Raw genomic sequence first — 25,328 nt, 5'->3', positions numbered from 1 at the left:
AAGATTTCAGTTACAATATGAAACTGTTCACAATATTAAAATTAGTGTGTATTTCCTCTGAATATAATATATACATATTTGTTTAAAAAGAAATTTCTTGTATCTTGTTAGAGTGTCTTACTTATTGGGCTGCAATTTGAAAAAATTGTAGACCCATAAATTCCCACTGTCGTCCATCCGCCTATCATTTCTTAATTTTCAGAATAGAGTTAGATAGGCAAAAGCTTAGATAGAGGAGGCCCCAATTAACTATATATGAACTTCCAATACAAACTACAAACCAAAAGTCATGTTATTTCATTTCAGAAATTTTTCCATGAAAGATGTTAGATAGATCACCGACACAACTCTATTGTTAAAGGAAAAGTATGATGTACAGGGACAAGCCTTTACTAATTTGAGGTGGAGAAGCATATATTTTAAATTAAATAAATTAAAAATATGATTAAAAATTGCAGCCCAGCATTGTGACAATGTCACAATAAATAATTGCTAGTTCTTTCTAATTAGTTTTATAGTCTCTCCAATTAAGCTTTTTTATCTATTGATACTGATAACATTTGAAAATATATATTGATACTAACCTCGACATTTATATAGTTTAGAAAGCTTCATCACAACCATTCTTTTTTTTTTCCTTTTCAATCACTACTTGTATAATTATATATACAATAGACTGTTAATGGCAGTGCAACTGAGGGGGGGGAATAGAAAGAGAGTACAATAGAGCATTGATTATCCAAATCAATTGGTGACTGGAATTTTTGGAAAATCGATTTTTCGGATAACCGATTATGTACGAAAAATACATTATTAATATAGTATATTAGTATATCCCACCTAATAATAGTATATTAATATATCCCCATGTTGAAATTCTTCTCCATTGCATGTCGCTTCGCGTTGAATTTTCATCGATGTTAAGCCTAATGAAAATTTTTATAATAATAATCGTGGCTATTGTATCATTAAAAATTATTTCTTTATTTTGTATAAACAAAATAAATATATTGAAAAATATGAAAACAAAAAAAAATTATATTTTAAAAGTTAATCTAGTATCAAAAATGTTAGATTCAGCACGACACAGTCCGACTGGAACACTTTTGGTCAACCAACGTTTTGGTTGATCGGCTTTTGGATAACCAACACTCTACTGTACTTTCTAAACTGCATACTGTTAAATGTTGTTTTCAAAATCATTTCAGAGATGTGGAGTATATATGGGGTGCAGGTAATGTAAAGGTTTTATTTTGGTTCCAGAAACTTTTTAAACTTATGACCATCTGCATAAAAATATGGTAATATAGAATACATTTAAGTAAAATTTCTAGCTAAACTTTTATAGATATTGAATAATTAATTAGATACCCATCATTTTAAAGATGAGTATTTAAATATCAAACTTACAATATCTGCTGAATAGAAAACAAACTGATAAGTGCATAATTTAAAAAAAATAAGAACATACATTTTCAAATTATATATAAGTAATATAGTGCATATATACTAATAATAGTCTTATATGATTTCAACATATAGATAAAAAGTAATAAATTTTGAGTAATTAGCATTTTATATAACAAGAAATAGTGCTATCAATTTTGAACATATTTTAATGTTACCATCACTTGGATGTTATGTTTGAAAAAAAAAGTCTAATTTTTTTCAAAATATATTATTTATAATTTTCCTTTTTTGATCACATGACTTTAAACTTCCATTTATTATTACTAAATAAAAAATACATTTATAAAATAATTGTTAAAAACATAGACAGCAGCAGTAGATGTAATTTTGTTTTAGTCATGCTTATTAAATCACAGCCTCCAAATGATGATATGTAATATTAAAATATGTTTAAAGTTTCCAATGATGTTTTGTTACAAAGATAAGTAGCAATAATTTTAAAAATATTTTATCTTATACACACTTTGAAAATATAGATTATATTACATTTGGTTAAAAAAATCTATAAATAAAAGTAACCTTATTAGAATGTTTCAGTTAAAAAAATTTTTTTCCTGAATACTAGCTAAAGGACAATACCAAAATGTAATAGAATATTAAAGAATTTAACTTTAATATCCTACAATATTACATTTATAAAACTGTTATAAGAAATTCTCAAAAAAAAATTAAATTTTAATTTATCATAAAAGGCTATAAAACTTGGTATCATCATTGTAAATAAATAAATAACTGCTAATTTCAGGAAGCCAACTTTCTTTAATTAAAAGAAATGTTTTGATTAAGATTCAATCACTCAGCTTACAATCTTATATTTAACAGGTTAAAATAATATCACCAAACAATCGGGCTATAACTCCACTAATTTTTAAATAATACAATGTAATTTGCTACTAAAGGTAGACGTTAGAAGCCCTCTTTTAACTAAATTAATAATTATAACTTTATCAAATAATTTAGAACCGTGTGGAAGAAAAGAACTGACCCGGGGCAGGACTTGAACCCACAACAACCACTTGCCATGCAGTGTGCTTGCCAGTTCCACCACCCAGACCCTGAGCAAGCCTTTGCTTCCAAATGTATTTAAATTTAGATATAACCTTATGCAGTTAATCATGGCAACAACTGGGGACAACTCCTATGCCCACAGCCTAAGTACAGTACATCTCCACAATGGCACTCAGTCAGCTAATGTTTAACCTAACAAGGTATATATACTGTATATATATTATAAGTATAACAAACATCCTGAAATCCAATATGTATATCACCAAATGATCACCTAAAAAATAAGGCTATAACTCTGCGAATTTTTAAATAATACAAAGTAATTTACTACTTTGCTGCTTACCACTAATTAGTGGAGTTATAGCTCAATTATTTAGGCAATTGTTTGGTGATATACATATCAGGTTTCGGGATGTTTGGTTAAAATAACATAGCATACAAACTACAAATTAGAACATATTCAAAATTAGTATTCTGAACAGGTTTTGTTTATGATAATACAAATAAAATGAAAGTAAAGTAATATTTATTTTATTTCACATGTTCAATTGCATTTGTTTCAAATTCAAAATTGTAACTAGAATATTAATTTGGTTAAATATAAGACTATAAGTTGATGATAGTCAGATTTTGATCAAAAACATCCCATTTAATTAATAAAAGTTGGCTTCCTGAAATTAGCAGTTATTTATTTAATGTCAGGTTATTTTATCTTTGGAGAAGCAGTCGTTTTTCTGCATAAAACTATTGTTTTTAGCACTGTGTAAAGGAAATTGTGTATATATAATTAATAGTTTACAATCTTTTTCAACTAAAAATAAAACTTTTATTAAATATAAAAGTTATTTTGAATTATATGAAATGAGCTTTGCTATTCCATACTAACAACTTTATCAAAATTCTAATAAAATTTTTCTCAATGGTCATATTTTAAAGCTCTGGTTTCAAAAGAATAAAATTAGGAAAAACTATATAAACTTAATTCTATTAATACCAAAATAAACTAAAAATAAAAATTAAAATAATGCATTTAAGTTTTCAAGGCAATAATTAGACAAGGTTAATAATTTGAACTAAAATCAAATATTCTATTTACTGTATAACAAAACTTTTCAAAATTATTTCTTAACTAACCACATGTGTTTCCAGTGGACTCAATGCAACTGATGAAGGATATGCCTGAGCTCCTAAAAGTCCATTTGTAGGACCAGTCACAGGATTTATTTCAACTGAGGGTGGTGGAGGCACAGTTTGAAGCACAGGGCCTTCTGCATGATTACGAAGTATATTAATTGCATCATCCAGCCTTTCTTCCATCACACCTCTTGATTGTTGCTTTAATTAATAAGCACATAATTTAAATATTATTTCTTTAATTTTGTAATTAAAAAAAATAAATACTTTCATATGAAAATAAAATTTAAGAAAAACAACTATCTTATAAACATAAATAATAATAAAAGACAAAAGGATTAAATAAAAATCATATTTTTGTTGTTTTATTTTCAAATAAAATACTCAGTTGGCTAAATTACTAAATTTAATTATATCAAATGTTATATAATTAAAAATTTATTAAAATTTTATTAACTATTCATTTAACAATTTTATATATATATATATATAAAGATGATCAAACAAAAGTACAATTTGTGAAAAGTTAGCAGGATAAGTTTGGCAACAACATGAACCAACTGTGCTTGTTGCACAGTTGGCACCACAAAGTCTCACAAAGTCTAACTTGCAGCACTGTCAAACTCATCACACTACTACTCGCAAGTTCTATTTTCATTTGATCACTCTATTTAAATAAACGACACTAACTATTATTATTATTATAATTACAGCTGAAATATACAAGACTAAATAATGTGTTTAGGTAATAAATCATTATTTCTAATTAATATTAATTTCAGTATATTTATTTAAAAATAAAAAATATCAATGAAACAAACTTATACAATTTAGTTACTTTTAGTTTTCATTTTAGAATTCTGAAGTTTTTACAGAACTAAATATTTTAAATAAAGGATTTAAAAGCAAACATAATAAAACTGTAGTATAATTTTCTTCATACAATGACAATCATATTGTAAACACAGATGTGACTTAATTTATTTTATAGTATAAATTGTCACTAACCTATTTTCTGTAGAGTATTAAATTATAAATACTCTGATCTGTAAATTATTTATCATCATAAATCAAAACATCACTGTATAAAAATTATTATTATTGTTAAAACCATGAAATAATAACTATGTTGTTCAAACATATAACAAATCATAATTGAGGACAAAATTTGTAATGCCAGAAAAAAATTTGGCTGAAATGTTTAATGTGAAAAAATGCAGATAAACAATATTTTGAAGAATAAACAAACTTTTTAAAATAGTGGAGACCATAAATTGTATAGAAACATAAGATTTTGTACAAATAATTGTTGACTTGAGAAATTTTGTAACTAACAATATTACTTTCAAGTCTGATCATGGAGAAACTGAAGATATGGATAATGAGTTGTATGAAGACTGGAAGAGGTGACTTGCCTTAATTCTGGCCACATTTGAGATTGAAACATTTATAACACGAACAAAACTTTTTCATCCAGTGTAAGGAGTCGATTCTGACCCATTTTATTTTGTTTGGAGATAATTTTTAGTTCATTTTTATTATTTATATTTGGGGCCTTTTATTTTGTTAAGGATAAACTACCATACCTCCCCAGACTACATTCTAAAGTGAATTGAAATTCACCTTACCAAGACAACTGCTAAGGGCAAATCGAATGCATCACCAACCTGGAAATGACATATCACGAGGAGATTTCTGAGCGAAGTTAAAAGAATGATCTCCCACACCAAATTGTCACAGAAATACAGAAATAATTAAAAGAAGAGGATTATGTGGGGTGATGACACACAGAAAAAAAAATTGCCAGAAATAAATCACATTGTTAACTATAAGTCTGAAACAGGGACAAGTGAGTATAGCTCTGTACATCACCATCTCCAGCACTATAAGAAGAGAGATGAATAGTGAACTGACAAACTAAAACTAAGGAATGAACAATGTTCAGAAAAAACAAAAGGTTTTAAATTAGATCTGGCAGAAGTTTTGTAGTGATGGTGCTTAGGTGAGTTAGAATGCAAGACTTTTTTCCGTGAATCTTGAAAATAGTATATTTTTTGTATTTGTTAAATATTGTGGAGATAGTTTAATTCTAACTTATTTCAAAATTCCTACTAATAAAAAAAATTGTAAATGGTTGGTCATAGAATGATGATAATTTTTTTTTTTATGGATTTATTATATTTTATTTATTTTGCTACAGTAATTGAGATTCATTTGCCCATATTTGTTTGTTTTGCCCATTTTAAAAGTCCAGGTCTAGCACTGACCTACTGTGGATTTTGTTTTTATGTGACACTGTACATTAGGTAATTCCAGGCTTCAAAAACATTTAGATGTTACACCATAACCAACAAACAGTTTAAAATAAAAAAGCCATAAGAATATGGAGCTACAGTAATTGAGATTCATTTGCCCATATTTGTTTGTTTTGCCCATTTTAAAAGTCCAGGTCTAGCACTGACCTACTGTGGATTTTGTTTTTATGTGGCACTGTACATTAGGTAATTCCAGGCTTCAAAAACATTTAGATGTTACACCATAACCAACAAACAGTTTAAAATAAAAAAACCATAAGAATATGGAGGGGAGAAAAATCAAAAGAACAGTTAACAGTTTTTTTATGATAATGCTACTGGTTAAAAAGGAAAAATTCTTGGTAAATTGAAAATCTCAGTGACTATGGTAGTTTAAAAATGTGGATATAAGTAAAATAGCTCTAACTTGGAAGTTAGATAGAAAAGGCATAAATTGCATAGGCAATTTTCAAAGAATGCCTGGTAAAATAAGAAAATCAGCATCTAGCAAAGAAATTCATCCTAATTTTGGATAATGCTCCATCTCTCATTAATCAAAGTTACACAGTGTAAAATTTAAGGTTTTACAACCAAACACAATAACCAAACTACCAACTTTTGGATCATGACATTATTCAATGATTCAAACTGAAAACTACAGTTTTATCTTACGGATATGCCAAATAAGACTCAAAAAGTACTTCAGAACTGGCAGAAAAAACACCATTACAGAATGTGACAACATCTCATGGTTATCATCATCTTGGAATAATGTATAAGTTCAATCAATCATGGCACATTTTCAAGATTCCAGACAGAAATGACTCTTGACCTAATAAGACCAGTGTTTTTCAACATTTGTTTCTTAGAAACAAATGTTGTTTCTAAGATTACAAAGTATCATTCTTAGAATGATACTTTGTAAATTTTTTTCTTGTGGCACACTTACTTTATTAATATAATTACAGCAATGAGCAATGCCATAATTATGGCATTGCTCATCACTATATTTCATAGTACCTTTGAAGTGTATCTATGGCACCTTAGTGTACCTACTGTAGACACTGATTTTACACAAGAAAAAAAAATCCTTTGAGATAACAAAAGTGGTTCAGACAGACTACAATTCGAAAGCCTCTGAATATAAAACAGTACTTAAATGTTAACCAAATGTCACGCAGGTCAAAAAAATTGAGGGTTGTGTATGGGAAACAATCACAATTATTTAAGGCATGAATCAGTCTTTGTATTATTAGAGGAAGGATAAGATGAAAATGCCCAAATGCCGCACCATGTTACCAATTTTGGCATTCATGTGCAACTGTTATCCCTCCCGTGCATGGCTGCACACCCCCACTACCCACCATTTTAAATACAAATGTAAACCTTCTATCCAACAAAATTTTAAACTGTGAGACTACCATTTATAGTTTACAAGATATAAGCACAACAAATCTTGCCATTTGTTTGGTTGCTCCAGTTTTCATAGACCTCCCTATACTGAACCGAATTGAGTTTAAAGATGTGTTCGGGTCAAAAGGAGCGAGAGTGAAATTCCACAGTATTTGTGGATTCCCTGACTTTCCAGGTCTATACAGACCCTGTGTATAGCTTAAAGTTTTCTTTTTGTGTATTTTAAACATTTATTTATTTATTTATTTGCTAATACAAAAAAGAATTTTTCACAATTTTTTTACAGTATGATTTTCATTGTTAAAAAACATGTTTTAAACATTATCTCCATTAAAGTTCAATCTCTCCCCTAGCAACCAATTTTCAACAGAACTTTATTAGAAAAAAAAAATGCTAAATTCAGAAGCCAAAACAAATTTTTTTATTTAGCAATGTTTTCATTCTCTTAAAAGAACATCTTCAGCTGGAAAATTTCTTGAATTGCTTTAGAAAAAATACATTAAATAGAATTTTACCAGAACAAAAGTGGATGCTTTAGGAAAATTTTACATCATTTTTCATTTAAAGTGTATTAAGCATTGTATGAAGAAATTAAAAAAATGAAAATAATCAATTTATTTTATACAACCAATAAAATTTAAAATTAAAATAATTGACACAGTAGATAACTCAAAAGTCACTAATAATTTAGATAGATGAAAAATTAAGTTTTTGAAAGACACAAATTACTATAGAAATATTACAAAGGGAATGCTTTAATACAAATAATTAAATGGAAGGCCATTAGTATCAAAAATAGTCTTTAATCTAGAAACTACTAAAATTCCTAAATTACTGTTTCAGTTAAAATGTATTACTACAAAAATTGTTCAATATGACTTAACAAGAAAATATTGTTCCAAATACTTTTAGTATTAGTTTTCCAGGAAAATATAAACAATGTATGTGAATTGAAATTTTTTTTGTTGTTAATATCATAAAAAATTTATAAAATTTTACTTTCAGTCCAATTACAAATGATATTTTATATATTTTAAATGAAAATGTATATTATAAGGAATTTTTTGGAAGGGAAGAAAGAAATTTGATTTAAAGAAATAAAATTTTATGCAATAATTTGCACATTAAATTTTTAATTTTACAATTTAAGTTATATTAATAATGAAACATCTTAAAAAATTATAATCTAGTCTATATTCTGGTCAGAGCATAAACAAATCTTTTTATATGTAAGTGTTTACTAAAATCTTTTGAAAACTTTCTAACCAATGTATATTCCTCATACATTTTTAAAGAAATGGAACATATCAAATTTACTATTTATGCAAATAATGTGACTCAAAATTTAGCCTGATAATCTTCAATCATAGTGATCATATCTTCAAATTATTTCTAAAAGTTTGACTAAACAGATAATAATGTATATAATAATATAGTCAACTCCACATAAGTCGACACTCGGATAACTCGACACTCGTCGGTTACGTAGTTAATTTTTTGCGGTCCCCGCCGACTTACATAGGCATTAAATGTTATTTACCTTAAAAAACTTGGTTTACTTGACATTATTTAACTCGTCACCGCTGGATAAATCAACATACTTTTTCTATTTCACACTTTTTAGACGTCTGATAAATTGACTCTCCTCCTGAAAAAATGAGTTCACGCCGTACAATAAGCTGTGTGGTTTGAACTCATTTTTCAGAGGGGGGTCGACTTATCAGAATTCTAAAAAGTGTGAAATAGAAAAAGTATGTTGATTTATCCAGCGGTGACGAGTTAAATAATGTCGAGTAAACCGAGTTTTTTAAGGTTAATAACATTAATGCATATGTAAGTCGACCGAGACCACAAAAATTTGACTATGTAACTGACGAGTGTCAAGTTATCCGGGTGTTGACTTATGCAGAGTCGACTGTATAATCGAAAATTAACAAGAAATTTTATATAAGAGATAAAATTCCTAAATTACAGAATAAATTTTCTAAATTTCATCAGAAATATGTTACCTCATTTGGAAAACTAAAACATTTGTTATTTGGACAGATTCTATATAGAGGCTATAAGGCAACGATTCTTAACCTGAATACATGTGCTCCAGAGATGCAAGACATCTTCCCTGGAGATGAAAGGGTTTATATTGGAGATGTTTAGAAATGTAAGTATAATGTAAAAAGTACATATTTAAGTGTATCCACTTGTAGCCAAGTGGAAAAAACCACTAAACACTGGTAGTTGATCATGGATTCAGGCCTGATGAACAGGCAGGCCATGTAGTTTCCTAGGTTTTCTTCTCGTATTTAACATCTAAATAAGAGCCAATTTCCCATAGAAAGTCTTCCCAGCAGCTATCTTCCTGGTACATCGCCCTTGTGTTGTGTTGCCTTATCTCATCAAACAAACATATTTAATTAGTAATAGAAATAAAGTTAAGAGTTTATAATAAAATATTTATTGAAAAAGTGCAATTATTTACATTAGTATAACATTAAACTCTTTTAACTTCTTTCTTTAATCAAACTTTATAAATTTTTTTATCTTCTTCATTGGGAATAAAATCTTTTATTAAAGTAAAATCTTATTGAAAATGTATAATAATGCATTTTTCTATTATAAATCCAAACTCAATCTCTTAAACAATATATTTGTTTAAAACATTTTTAATTGAATGTAAAAAATTTATATTTTTAAAATTTAAACTTTAGTGGCTTTCTTCGTAATAAAGATAAATATTACAAGAAGCACGTCATTAATTTCACAATATAAATTAATAGGCTTTTTTTTTTCTTTAAAACTCAAGGAATTTCAACATCAACACATTCACAGATCCAAGAGGATTGTTGGGAAATACTACATTACCTGAATTATTTCAGGTACCCACATTTTCTACACGTTCAGCACTAGCAATCCTTGAATATTTTTCTAGATCATCATGACAAAAAACTATTTATTTATTTCATTATTGATTACGAATAAAATTACTATAATTAACAAGTGATTTACAATTTTTAACATAATAAAATACAAGTGATTTTCAGTTAACAAAGTGTACTAAACTTGATATAAGATATAAATAAATAATAACCAACTGTAAATGAATGTTATTAATTACAATTTTTGTTTTAAAAATTTTTTACAATTCTTTTATAAGATATAATCTTTTTTGATAAACATTTACTAACTTATTTTAAATAAACAAAATGAGTAGTAGATAAAGAAGAGGAAAAAACTTTTAATTTTATATGCTCCAATAGCATTACAGAATAGTTTTATAGATTATTAGTATCAAAACATTATAGAATATTAATATTTAAGCCTATTTGTGTTCCATTTTTTGCCTGATAATGATAAAATTGTTTTACAAAAAACACAGGTTGAAATTTTAAGTTATAATGCATTTTTGTTTATTTTTCCAGTTATTAAACTAACACCACAGGACAATTTTTCTTTTTTTATCTACTGTAGTTAATAAATTATGGAAAATTGCATTGCACTATTAAATTGCAAACCTCACAACATTATTAGCATGTTTAATGGTCATAAAAAATTAATAAATATAACGTAACATAGATAGATAAAATTTATATAAAACCATCTTAATAGGTCAAAAAAACACATTCTTCAAGTTACAATCTGCTTGCTAGATTTTTAAAAGATAGTTAAACAAACTCATAAATATGTTATGCTATCAATGATAACAAAAGAAACTGAATAACTTATTCTTAAATCTTTCATTCTCCAGTAACAATATTCTTTGATGTTTCATCTAAATAAATTCCAATTGTTAGATTAGTTGTTGATAGATGAACTAAAATGGACTAAGTGATAAACAAGTGTTACATGACAATAGAGAACAGTTATCAAACAGCTGCAGTTATAATCTACATAACATAACTATAAATAGGTTATTTTTATATTTTATATAAATAGAATAAATTTTCTATTAATATTACTGAAAACATTAACCAAAATAAGAACTTGATTATTCCAGCCAAATCCATGCTATCTGGCAGCAAAAATTCTTTATATAAACAGGACAAGACAAATAATCTGTTTTAAGAATTTAGGATAACTGAAAATGCATCAAAAAATTTCTCATGCATCACAACAACTAGACAGAAATATAAAACATTATCTTTTCATCATTTCTCCAAAAGAAAAAAAAAACAAGAAACACTTAAATTATACAAGTTTTTTATTGAAACTATTTCACAGTATATTTTATAATGCTTTATACGATATGTAAATATTTCAATTATGTATAATGTTAATATTTAAAATAATAACCACACAATGATAATTATTGCTTGCTTGGAAGTCTTTATGAAGACTTGGCAAGCTTGACTCAATATAGGTACAACTTAATTCTCTCAAAGATTCAAACCAAATTCTAAATACAGGCAACCTGATATAACATGATAGTTAGGATCCTATAAAATCTTGTGTAGTGGAAAACCATGTTATACAGACTAAATTCATGTATGAAAAGAGGGATTGCATTCAAAAAGAAAAAAATTTGCAAAATAAAAGATCCTACAGTTACAGTAGTTGTAATTTTTTTGTTCATTTCCTTCTATAATCTGAACTGTTTCTTCTTTTAAATTTAAACTTTTGGTAATATCTAATATGTTTTCCTTTTTCAAGACAATCTAAAATCTGTATCTTTTATTTTAGAGAAATAAAGTCTGTTCTAATTGAAATTTTTTACTCTCATTAGACATAATACAGAACTAAAATTTTATTCATAACAAAGAAATTATTCTAGTAAAAATTCTTAGGTCCAGTTCAAATGAATTTCTACAGAACAGCTGTGCAGTTACCACATGGTGCATTGTTTATTCTGGGACATACTGTGGATGGAAGGTGGAAGAATTTGTTTTCAGTTATCCAGTTGCCATGAATGCTCATTACCATGTAATAGTAGTATTCTTTTTAAGAACTGAAGTCTTTTGAGACTTCAATTCTTAAAAAGTATTGAGTACATCCAGTGTTAAGCTTTATTTGTTGTTTAAGCAGCTTGGAGAAAATGAATCAAATTTTTTAAATTACTTCAAAATATAGTTTCCAAGCTTTAATAAATTATATCAAACTTTGAAATGTGGCCTTTTCTAAATAAATATAATCTTCTCCATAATAAGTATTTCAACATCTAACTTTCCTATGTCCAGATACCCATGTCAGATAATCTTTCCAAATTCTCCATTAATCAGAAAATGCAATAGTTCATAATCAATCTGCAATCATTGTGCAGTGTCCATTTCTCTATGGGTGAGGCTGACAAGTGATGATGTTTTATCACCACAACTTTCCATCAAGTATGAATTATTATATTTAAATTAGTATGCCATAATAATTGGTGCATCTGCTGCACAGATACTGTTCCATATAAAAGAGGAAGAGAAAGTCTCTCAATGTACTATTGCGTTCCACATAAATTCTGCTTGTCTGAACCAGGTTTTAAGAAGTTTAGTGATAAGCACCTAGGAAAATTAATAATCAATTAAATAAAAATTACAATAACTTTAATAAGATCTTAAAGCATAAACTGTACACTCAAAGTCCAATATTTAACAATCTCAAACAAGCACAAGTCCAGCAGTATAGAAACTAAACAAAGGGAAGCTTTCTCCCAATAAAAATGTTAGAATTTCCCAATATTTTGTTATTTGTAATATTTTGTTGGTGACTCCACACTGTTGTGAATCAACAGTGTGGAGTCACCAAAAACACCCTATAATATAACTGCAAGGTTTTCCCAAACAAAAGATTATAAATAACATGTCAGAGATTTGCTGCTATTCTTGGTGTTATTAAAGTTCTGTTTTATATGAATATTGCCTATTTGTATATATTAAATTTTGAAATATCTTAATATCCAACTTATTTCTATACACTATTGCATCATCATAAAAGAAATATGCATATGCAAATCTTGAGCATCAGTACGACCACTGCAAAGAAAAACAAAAAGAGAGAACGGCAACTGATTTTAAGTATTAGAAATATATCTGTATGCTGTTTCTGAATATAGGACACTGAATTATGCTTCATCAAAAGTACGGTAGCCTTTCAAACATGTATCAGCATTTGACAAAGGAAGAATAGTGGCCTATTGAGAATGCAGACTATCCGTCTGAGAAACAGAATTAGAAAGATTCTCAAATGCTGTTCAATTTCTGAAGTTATTTAATTCATTCTTTTTAAATTAATTTTTTGGTTTCTTTTCACTTTAATGCCAGAAATCATTTCTAAATAATTCAGTATTTAGAACACAAAGCAAATAAATTTGAAGAATCCTGCACAATATATTAGTTATAAGTTGTCATTTAAAGGAAATAAAACTAATGAATCTAAAGATACAATAGAAAACAATAAATCATAGAATTTGAAAACAAAAATTTATAAAACATTATGTGATTAAAATGATAAACAGGGTGGTCCATTTTAATCAATCCACTTAAGAACATGAAAAATATGAATGCTAAAAAAAATTATTGAACAAAAAATGTTAAGACTTTTTTTTATGTAAAATCATAATACACAATAAAAAATGGGGGTTCTCATTTAAGAAAATAAAATTGACCCTATTTTTCACTGAATAGTACACAGAAAAAAAATCATCATAAATTTACACAGAGTAATGATTACATAATTCAGAACTTTTAAAATTTAGTTCAATAGAAAATCTCTGTACATTCAATAGTTTTGGAATTTATAATTATGGTATTTTTTAATTTTTACATTAGTTAATATGAAAAAAATTCCATAAAATGTAAGGAATTTTTAAAAAATAAATAAAAAAGTTTTATGATTTTAACTTCATTGGTAATCTTTCCGATTACATTAAAAAGGAGAAAAGAGTGACAAGCTCTTAGGCCTTATCTCAACTTTATACTGATTTTTTTAATAGAAAAAGAATGAAAACTAGATAAAATACAAGTTGTATTAATTCAAAAGATACTATTCAATACTACTATTTAATATTATAAGCATTCTGTTCAAAAATTATATTTCTGAATAACATATTTTTTCTTATAAAATATAAAATGTCATTCATGAAATTCAGGACTTTTTAGCATTGCCTCTATTTTTAGCAAAACCCAAAGTTCTATATATACAATGAAGAGATGAACTAATAACATAAATTGAGCAAGCCAAAGATTGAGTGAATGACATCAATTTAATATTAAGAAAAAAAAAAAAAAAAAAAAAAAAAAAAATTAGTCTTAAACCCAGGACCATTCAATAAATAAATTAAAAGATCATACTACATCCAAACTTTTGAGAAATTATTAAAATAAGATCTTTATGATTTTTATGAACTGCCCAAATATATTCTAGATGAGATAGAATTAATTCTTATGTATTAATATATATATAGAACTAACTACATTTGCACAATACTCTTGTAGATATAACCAATACACCAATAAATCTTAATATAACTAATTTGGTCTAAATTTAAAAAATAGGCACTATGGACTCAGAAAGAACTATATGATAGATTTTTTTTATAATTTTGTCAGGATCACATTAAGAAAATTGTCAAAATGGTGATTTGCTTGAAAGTGTCTCATTTGCTTTGTAATTACCATAAAAAGTCAAATCAAAAATAAAAATAAAATTATAGAAAACATGCATTAAAAAACAACATTTACAGATGACTTATGTAGAAAATGCTATATCAAGCCTATAAAAATACAATACATCATATCAAAATGAAGATGCTTAATTTACAAAAATTACTGATATAGACATAATCAACTAACATAATATATCAAAGATATGCACATCAATGCAAATTATTAAGCTTTAGAAATACATAACACAAACAGTGTTAAAAACAAATATACTATGATAAAACTATAACTGCAGATAAGTTATGTAACACAATACACCAGATATTGCATTCAGTAACAGACAAATAGAATCAAATACAGTGTACTGTACATACATCCATCCCTAACATTCACAACATAAAAAAACAAACTGGTAAGAATCACTATGTATATGGAATTTATTCAAGGTATATTTGTAGAAAATGAATAAAATAATTATTATTTAATGTAGTCACCCCTTCCACAGATATCATGTCACTTATATTATATAAAACTTCTAGAAACAGTATGACTTACTCATATTATTATATCCAGCAGACTACAGAACTTTATAGTCCTAGTTTTAAATATATATTATAGCATCAAGAAGTTTTTAAATATAAATATATGTTATGTAGTATGTTGTTGATGCATCCAACAACATATTTATTTGTTTTAGTAGTCACATGGAATTAAACCTCTTCATTTCTGACAGATTAAAGCACGGATGGGCAAACTATGGCCTAAAATGTTTATTTTCCATAGCCAACACACAAGTTCACTAAGTTTGTAATTTTATTAATAAAAATAATAAGTTAAATACACAATCAGTACATGTTTTGGAACATTTGAAAAAATGAACAATCTCATACATAACTATATGTGCACACCTAGGTCTGGACTGTAATTGTGAATGCTATTAGTCAATTGGAGTTAAATTGATTGATAGCATTTACAACCCCAGCAGTCCCAGTGCTGCCCTGGTATACATTGATGTTTCAATCATACAAAGCTAACCGAAAACACCTTGCAATCTGCAAGCATTAATAAACATACATTTTTTTTGCACTTATGTTTGGATTGCTCTGATAATTAATTGCAATAGTTTACAGGTCATGTAAGCATTGTGCTAAACTTCACATTTTGTAGCCTATCCCTAACAATGAATGCTACTGTTAAAAAAAATTAAAATTGACAATGAATGTCAACAAAGACAATAAATGTTTTTAACAAAGAATGGACATACAAGTATTTTTTCACAAATGTTGAAAGTAAAGCAGTATGCCTAATATACCATGACAGTATTGCTGTTTTCAAGAACCATGTTGCATGTTCAAAGAAAATACAATCAAGCGGTTATTTTCTTTAAGAGTTTTCAATACAATTTGCTGATTTCAAATCTTTGGAAGACCAATTCAAATTGATAAGGCATCCATTTACATCCAATGTTGAATCAGCAACAAATGATCTGCAGTTTGAATTAACAATCTTCAAGCAGACAATGCACTGAAGAATAATTTTAAGAGTATGAAACTAACCGAATTTTATGCTTCACTTAGTACAGAAAAGTTTGGTCATTTCAAAATGCTACAAAAATATTTGTTCTTTGCTTCTATCTATGTTTATGAACAGACTTTCTCATGCCTGAATATTAAAAACTCAAAGAACAGGTTTGTTTTGACAGATTCAAATTTACAGTGTCTTGTGATTAGTATAAGCAGTCTGAATCCTAACTACAACAAACTACAGCAGAATTGTAAAAATTGCATAGTTCCCATTAACAATGGCATAACAGCAACTAATAGTCTAAGTACTAAGTAAAATTTAGGCAAAGAAGTAACATGAATAAATAACATGCTAATTTTTATTTTCTACTTTCTATTGTGTGTCAAATTTATATAATTACTAAATGTGTATTTATATGAAAATAAAGTTTATTGTCTTATCAATTTAGATTTTTCTCACTTGCAGCCTGCTGGAGACTGTATAGATGTCCAATGTGGTTCCCAAGGAAAAGTTTGCTCACCCCTGGGTTAAAGTAATAATAAAGTTCATTTAATAAAAACATAATTTTTTCATAATAAATTTTAAAGTCAACAATAAAACATGTATGGTAATTACTTCCAGCCATCACAAAGATAACTAATAAGTAATATTTTTGACAACAATAGTTAAATTGAGATATTAAATGTTAAAATCATGAGATGTAACACCATTTACTATTCATAGCAATTTATTTGTAAATTATTTTAATCAGTTTAATACAGCATGGTTATAAAACCTACCAATTTTGATGCAGTATGGCTTTAGTTAAATCCAAGTTAAGATTGTTCTTGTTTATTTTATAATGAATCTAATATTTCAAAAAAAAATGTTTTTAATCTGCTCTTTCTTAAATTTATTTGTCATAAAAAGTAATTTATTTTTTATTAAATTTAAAAAATACTACATAGTTATTCAGTCTCCTTAAATGTAAATAAGCCATTAATTGATTAAATAATCCAATTAATCAATAGTTGAAACATTAAAATATCATCTCACCTCCTTGTTTGTTGGAATTGTCTTATTGCAGATTTTGTAACTTTGATTTAGAGTTATCTATTTAAATCAGAAAATTAACTGTTTTTAAATTAAACAACAATAATAAAAAATACAGTTAATATTATAACAATATTAACAAACATTATCCATCCATTCTTATGGATTAAAAATCACAAATTACATAAGTAGACGTAGCAGTAACTATACAATAAATTAAGCATGAAAATATTATTTTTTAAATTATTTTCTGTAAATATTTGATAAATTTTATACTAACACAGAATCTAAATTATTTCAATTTTAATGTATCACCACAAAGCCATTAACCAATGCCACTGATTTTGGTAATATTTGAGTTTCAACATTAAAATTTCAATATTTTATTAACTTTATTATAGAATTAAAATAATTTAACTAAATATCACATTTTAAGATATTAGTTATCATTAATTTTATCAGACATATAAATTTTTCACATTTAAAATCTTACAACTGCTAATTATTTGAAGTTAATGGTAAATATGGTACCAATAATTGATGCATCCCTTACATATACATTATTATTATTTTGTGAATATTTTTGAAAAAATTTTTAGAAATAATTTTGTGCTTCAATATCTTATTCTTCTTTAGAGATAAACCAAATAAAATTTTATAAATATTTAAAAGATTATAGCTAATTGAAATAAAACAAAAAACAAAAAAAAAAATATTTTGAAGAAATAAAAATTTTCAATTACATATAAACAACCTTCATCAGCTAACCTGATAATTAAAGCAATACACCAACCAAAGCCAAATTATCAGGCTAGAAACGGCTATAATAATAACATCAGTTAGTTCTAAATTATTTACATTATTTAATTAAATTATAATTATTAAATTTAGCAAGAGATGGCACCTAACACCTAACTCTAGTACCAAATTATCTTATAAATTATTATTATTATTATTATTACAGGTATATCTCACCTTACGTCGGTAATTGGTTCCAGGAGAGGCGACGTAAGTCGAATTTACTTGTAACTAGGCTAAACCACAAATTTCCATTCCCAGCTCTGTATTTTATTTATAAATGCATTTTTAATAATATATGGTTAATAAGAATCAATTTTAAGCTTACAAACAAATAAATTTTAGTTTTTAATATAGTACAGAAAAAAGTAATCTAAATTTATGAATACTTGCACTGTACATACTTGTAAATGTACATGTTTACAATTTGGTGATGTTTACAGTACATTGCAGACTATTTGTAAATGTGGTTTCTCTAAGACATTATAAATAAGATGATCTTTTAAGGTTAAATAACAAACACAGTTATTAAAATTATTTTGTATTAGTAGAAAATAAATTAATTTATGTTAAATTTACCAATATCGAGCAAGGTCAGGACACGCGTGACCTACTTCTTGAGCCGCCATTTTGGGGTTTTTTGAGTCGCATGTTTTAAGCAAACTTGTACGAGCAGTCAGTTTTATACGACATTAATTAAACTAAAATTGCATAAATCCAGTCATTTCCAGTCAAAAATATAATAGTTTCGGATGATTATGCAACCCCAATTTTATGTAACTTTTCAATCAACTAGTTTAAAAGAAAAGATCATCTATATCATTTGCTGTCATGATTGAAACTAATTAAATAGGTGCTAAAACTGATGCAATTACATATATAGGCATTTCGTAAAGCAATGCAATAATATCATAGAAAATTTAAAATATAATAAAGAATATACAACGAAGTTATCCAAAATTTTATTTTAAAGCATTTACCAACACAATATTAATGCACTAAACAAATAAATACTGGACTAACGTTTAATTAATAAACATTTTTGGCTTTACAAAGGCTTAAACGTCATATTTTCCTAATTATGTAAACTTTATCAAAAAAGGATAATATTAAACACAATTTAATGATATTTTTAACAGAGCTTATCTGAGACATAACTTATTTTTCTGAAACACACAGAAAGCTGTAAACTCTGTAAACCCATTGTTTAACGTTTTGAGTACATACATATGTAATAATAGTCGACTCACACAGGAACCACGTGTGGTGAGCTCTATCGATAAGTTCCAAAATGGCCAATGCCGTGTAGAATCACGGGAGCGTGTCCTGACCTTCTTATACAGACCTTGATATCGAGTGGCGTTGACAACGATGCCAAACAGTAGATATTGGAACGACCGTGGAAAACACCAATAATGAGCACTTAAAGACCGATAAATAAGGAGACAACACAGAAACACAGATTTTTTTCATGTTTCGTTCATTAGGATTTATAATGATTATATTAACATTTACTGTAAATGTACATATTTTAATATGATTTTATGTGCTTTTAACGCTTTTCTAGTGATATTACGACTTTAATATTTGTGGTGGATGGATGTAAAGTCAAATAAAATGACTTAAACTTGATTTTTATTTTTCCATATACTTTTTTGACACACGACGTATAATTGAGAACGACGTAACTCGAGGTATACCTGTATAGCCGTTTCTAGCCTGATAATTCAGCTTTGGTTGGTGTATTGCTTTAATGTATATCGGGTTAGCTGATGAAGGTTGTTTATATATATATGCCTTGCTGGGGTTGTGATGGCTGGTTGAGTGCCTTGGGAAATGTTTACAGGACATTGATGTGTCCCCAGCTGGCATTGTAATGGCTGTCAATGGTCATAACATAAGCTTAAATATATACTGGAAGAGGAATTTGGACAGGAGGTCCACCCGGACCTCCTGTCCAATCTCCTCTTCCATGCATAATTGGCAACGCATCTGCATGGTAAGCAGGAGTTGCGGATTCGAGTCCCGCTCGGGGCCAATTCTTTTCTTCCAATTAGTTCTAAATTACTTAAATTATTTGATTAAATTATAATTATTAAATTTAGCAAGAGATGGCATCTAATGCCTAACTCTAGTACCAAATTATCTTATAAATTATTATTATTATTATAGCCATTTCTAGCCTGATAATTTGGCTTTGGTTGGTGTTTTGCTTTAATTTTCAATTACATTTACTATCACCAAGGGTGAAAAATTTTTACAAAATGTCAAAATGTAAATATTTCTCATCTTTTCATATAATATAGTTATTTGTTTATTATTTGAAAAATCTTCCAGAAAATCTTATCTAAAAACAATTACAAAATGCATATCAATCAACTATTTAAAAAGACGTATTCTCTAGTTATATTGTTAACAATTAAACTCCTTTGATTTCAGCTCTAGTAATAATTTTGGAAATATAGAATTAACCAAGGTTTTGTTACCAAATACCTACCTGATAGAAAATAAAATAAAATTAACACTAATCAAATAAGCTCAAGGAATGTTATGTAAAATAGTTCAAATCATTACCTCGACATCATCTCTAAGATAGTTTATGGCTTCATCAAATCTGTCTTCCATTCTAGCTTGCTAGAGTTCAGAACATAGGCACAGAATTAAACAAAAAGGCATGCAGCTAAATAGCAAGCTCAAACTTTTCAATCAATTATACAACCAAATTTTTACATTAGTAGTCAGAGCCAGTCTACATGCAACTGAAGACTGAAGCAACAATAACCATGCAGACAAAATATAATAATTAATCATATTTTAACTGTAATAAAATAAGTCCATGTATGTTTTATTTTAAGTAACATCAGATCAGATCATGCATTGTATGCAAAATACAGAAAAATTTGTGACCAAACAAAATAAAATTTTACTAATATAATCCAAAAAAAAAAAAAACTTAAAATTCAACATTTTATATGAACTAAATTGTATAAGCTGTATAAACTTGATTACATGTAATGTTTATATAACAAATCATCATGTAATCAAATTAATTATATAATAATCAGTAATAAAATTATTATTATTATTATTTAAAATAAAAATTTAAATTTATAATATATCTCAATAATAACTGAGTTATTAATACTACTATAAATAATTATGCTATTTAAAAATTTAAATTTAGTTCCCACCAATGGTAACACTGTTCCATCAGAATAGGCTGTAGGTGGAGCAGCTGCCTGTGAAGTGTTTCGAGACCAATGTGTGACAGCTGTAATGAATTAAAATTTTATTTGAAGTAAATAAATGTGAAGTGTAAAAATCACAAATTCAAATTATTCTTTTAAATAGAAAAGTAATTATTAAGAATGACATAAACTGTACTGTTTTTTATAAAAATGTTGTGTGATATTCCATACAGATGTCAATGAATTTAATTTTAATAATAAAAAATATTTGAAAACTAATGTTAATATATTATTTATAAATATTCACTATAGTTTTCATAAACTCTAAATACAGAACAAGAATTAAAGTATAAATTAAAATAACAAAACCTGATATACAAGAAGAGATCAATAAATAAGTTTCAGTGGTCTTGCAAATCTACATTAGATGATTTGTAAGAATGCAGACTATATTCTCAGGTAGTGACACATGTTGTCTGGTGGTGCTGGCATGTCCTAGTCATGCATAGAAGTCATATTTAGGAAGTGTTTAACATTCTAAGTGTCTGCTGCATTGTTGGCAGGAAGAGATAGCAGAAATTCAAATTATAGAGAACTTGACTAGTAAGGAGATAGGGACTGTACTTAGTAAAAATGGGCTAGAATTCAATCCAGGAGTGAAATTTACAGAAGGTTTGTAAAAATTTATGTCTGAACAGACCATGTGAAAATGGTGTCCAGATTTCTCCAGTGGGCAACGACTTTGTGAGATGAACTGGTTGGCCATCCTCTGAGAATGAAAATGCTAACGCATGAATTCTTTGGTTCAAGAAAACAAAAGGATCAAATTGTGTGAAATGGCTGAATTGTTGGAACTCTCCTTTGGCACAGTTCACATTATCATTCAAGAAACACTAGGGTGGAGAAGTGGCTGAAAGATGGGTGTCTCACCAATTCAAAGCTATGGATCATGATTGAATGGGATTGTGTTTGGAACACCTCATTTGTTAGCAGAAGGATAAAAATGCCTTTCTGGACTGGACAGTGACAGAAGACAAAACATGGCCTACCACTTCACCCACAAATTGAAGTTTGGGAGCATATAAGTGTGCTTCCTCCAAAAAAGTTTAAAGTAACACATTCTGTAGGGAAGGTCTTTTTAACAGTTTTCTCCTTGTGGAACTTCTTGAACATGGATCAACTGTCAGTGCTACTCATTATTACGCAACCTTTTGCAAGCTGAAATCAGCCATCAAGCAAAATTCCCCAGGTCTATTGAATGTGGGTGTCATTTTGTTGGATGAAACATATGCCTGCACAATGCTACAGCCACACAAGGTCTTCAGCCACTGGGGTGGGAGCAATTGCAACATCTGCCTTACAGTCCTGACCTAGTGTCAAGTAATTTTCACTTGTTCTCTACACTGAACAAGAAACTGTAAGGGAAGAGCTTTCAGAACAATGGTGATGTTAATATTCAGGAGCAGTGCATTATGTGTGCTCTGGACACAACCTTCTTGTAAAATCAAAGCCATATACACCTTTCCGACAAATGGGTTTCATGAACAAATATACAAACATTTGTATATTTGGTTCATTAAACCCATTTGCTAGAAATTTGAGGTACTGGTAAACTGGGGAAACAAATGTTTGCAAACTGATGATAGTTACATTGGAAAGTAGAAAACAGATGGTGATATCATTCTGTGTATCTCACATTCATGTAAATAAATTCTTCCTATCATATCAGACTACAGAACCTTATTTATTTATCTCCCCACATAATTAAATGATTTAATTTTAGATATTTGAAAATATGAAAGTCATATGTATATTATCATTAGATAAATATAATGCAATAAGAATTTGTACAGGATCACATACTTGAAGCATACATAAACAAAGATTTACTGAAAATTAAGAGAAACTATTCCAAAGAAATAAATAAAAATTCAGAGTAATGCATTCTGCAAAATATAAACATCCAACAGTATAGAAATTCTGTTAATTTCAATTTAGCTGCATAAATTAAATAAAATTAACAATCCAGAACATTATCTCCATACACAAAATACTCCTTAATTTAGGACCTAAATTTACCCTTAAAACAAAACTTATAACTATGTTGAAAAAAATATAGCATTTTTGCAACATATTAAGCTCTAAGAGAAAAAGTTGTCAAAATCAAAAATAATAAAACAATTTTGCTAAAACCACATATCATCACGATAAAATTTTACAATCTTGCATTTTAACCAAAAATATATTCTAATAATAAGGTGTATGTATGTGTATATATATATATATATATAAATATACACACAAAAATTTCTAATGTGCCATCTTCATCTTATTTCATGCACACTGGAGATTCAACAATATCTCATTCAGATCTCCTCATTAAACTTTTAACTCGGCCCATCAAAGCATCTGTGACTATTATTTAGAATTTGTCATGAATGCCTTACTTTGTAATCATCCTAAGAAAGCTTTTGCATCCAGGACATTTAACATGAAGTAAGGATAGTGATCCCAGGATTACTAAGATGAAAGAAGTTTTCTTTTACAAAGAAATAAAAAAAATTCCATATTTGTACACAATAATTTTATATAAGATTCATCACCAGGGGCAGCTGAAAATCTATATTTACCAGTTCTTGCTTCAAGTAGATAAAAAGTCTTATCATCTCCAAGTGGTATGGATGGAAGAAAAGAAGACATCTGTGATATTGGCAGTTCCAATTTTTAAACTTGTGTTTTTAATAGGATATCTTTTTCTTTGTTTTTAAGGAAAGTTTTAATTTTGATGGCCAAGTAACCTACAGTGAAAGGTTGGTTATCAAAAGTTTGTATTCCAGAACACTGAACGTAAATAAATGGCGATTCCTTTTTCAACAGACTTTGTCTTCAATTTAATTTTTAAAAATAATTTTTTACTATATATATACAAGAAAGTATCATATGCAGTTACAGAAGTGATATCATGTTGCATAAAATATAATTAACCTCAATAAAAAATTATAACAACAGATAAAACTAAACTAAAACATGAATTTATGAAGAAAATATACAGGACATTTTAATAATTAAAGTAGGAATTCTTGCAAAATCTTAAAATGAATTTGGTAATATTTATGAAAACAAATGGTATGTTCAGATAAAGGTCTTCCTCATTTAAAAGTTATTCACAAACTTTTGAAAATATGCTCTTAAAAACCATATGACTAATGCCACTTTATTATAAAGAATCCCTGCTTATGAAAAGCCTTTTCTAATTCTGACTAGTGGAAGGAATAACTAGTAACTGTTTATAGAGAAAAATTGAAGTTTTTCTCCTCTCAGTCCTCTTTCCTTTGAAATCATTTATTTCTCATATTGATACTGCTAAATCAATGAATTACAGTAAAATGAATGTAATTAGCTAATAACTAAATAAAGTTATTTCTTTAACTTTTGACATGTTAATATCAAAGCTTTCACCACTAAACAACTCAGAAGTTGTCAATTAATTATATGTGTCAAGGACAACATCTGAGAATTCTTTCAAATATGAATGAAAAAGATTGTATGCTTTAATGGAAAGAATTAATGCATATTTTTTTAGAAACATTTCTTTTCAAACAAAAATGCATACAAAATAACCTCCAAACAGCCCAACCACTAAAAATTCTGTTTTTAACCTCAGCAATAGTCATTGCCCTCAAAATGACATACAGAAAATAATAATGCACTATACATAATTAGTCATTATTGATAAAATGGTTAGTTTGGCTAATGGTTATTTCCATGGTTAATAAAGTTGGCTTTAAATGTAAAAAATAATTCCTTTAATTTTAAAAAACATCAAGGACTATCTATGTTTAACGTTGTTGACAACTGAAAAAACAAAATTCTACTTTGTGCAGGTA

At 27.5% G+C, this 25,328-nt stretch overlaps 1 protein-coding gene across 4 annotated transcripts in view; it reads right to left on the bottom strand.

Annotated features, from left to right (window-relative positions):
• da (daughterless) overlaps positions 1-25,328 on the bottom strand; it is a 189,331-nt gene that overhangs the window by 59,194 nt on the left and 104,809 nt on the right. For 3 of the 4 annotated variants that reach the window (XM_067288401.1, XM_067288398.1, XM_067288400.1), the window contains 3 exons: positions 21,445-21,524; positions 17,459-17,515; positions 3,613-3,813 (listed from right to left, as the gene is read on the bottom strand). In XM_067288401.1, coding sequence (XP_067144502.1) covers positions 3,613-3,813; positions 17,459-17,515; positions 21,445-21,524 — 338 coding nt within the window. The remainder of the gene's footprint in view (positions 1-3,612; positions 3,814-17,458; positions 17,516-21,444; positions 21,525-25,328) is intronic. The other variant, XM_067288399.1, reaches the window with a different exon arrangement.

This window comes from Centruroides vittatus, unplaced genomic scaffold, assembly GCF_030686945.1.
Source record: "Centruroides vittatus isolate TY-2023 unplaced genomic scaffold, ASM3068694v2 scaffold_861, whole genome shotgun sequence".
Taxonomy (NCBI): Eukaryota; Metazoa; Arthropoda; class Arachnida; order Scorpiones; family Buthidae; genus Centruroides; species Centruroides vittatus.
This window is presented reverse-complemented; position numbering and strand designations above follow the sequence as displayed.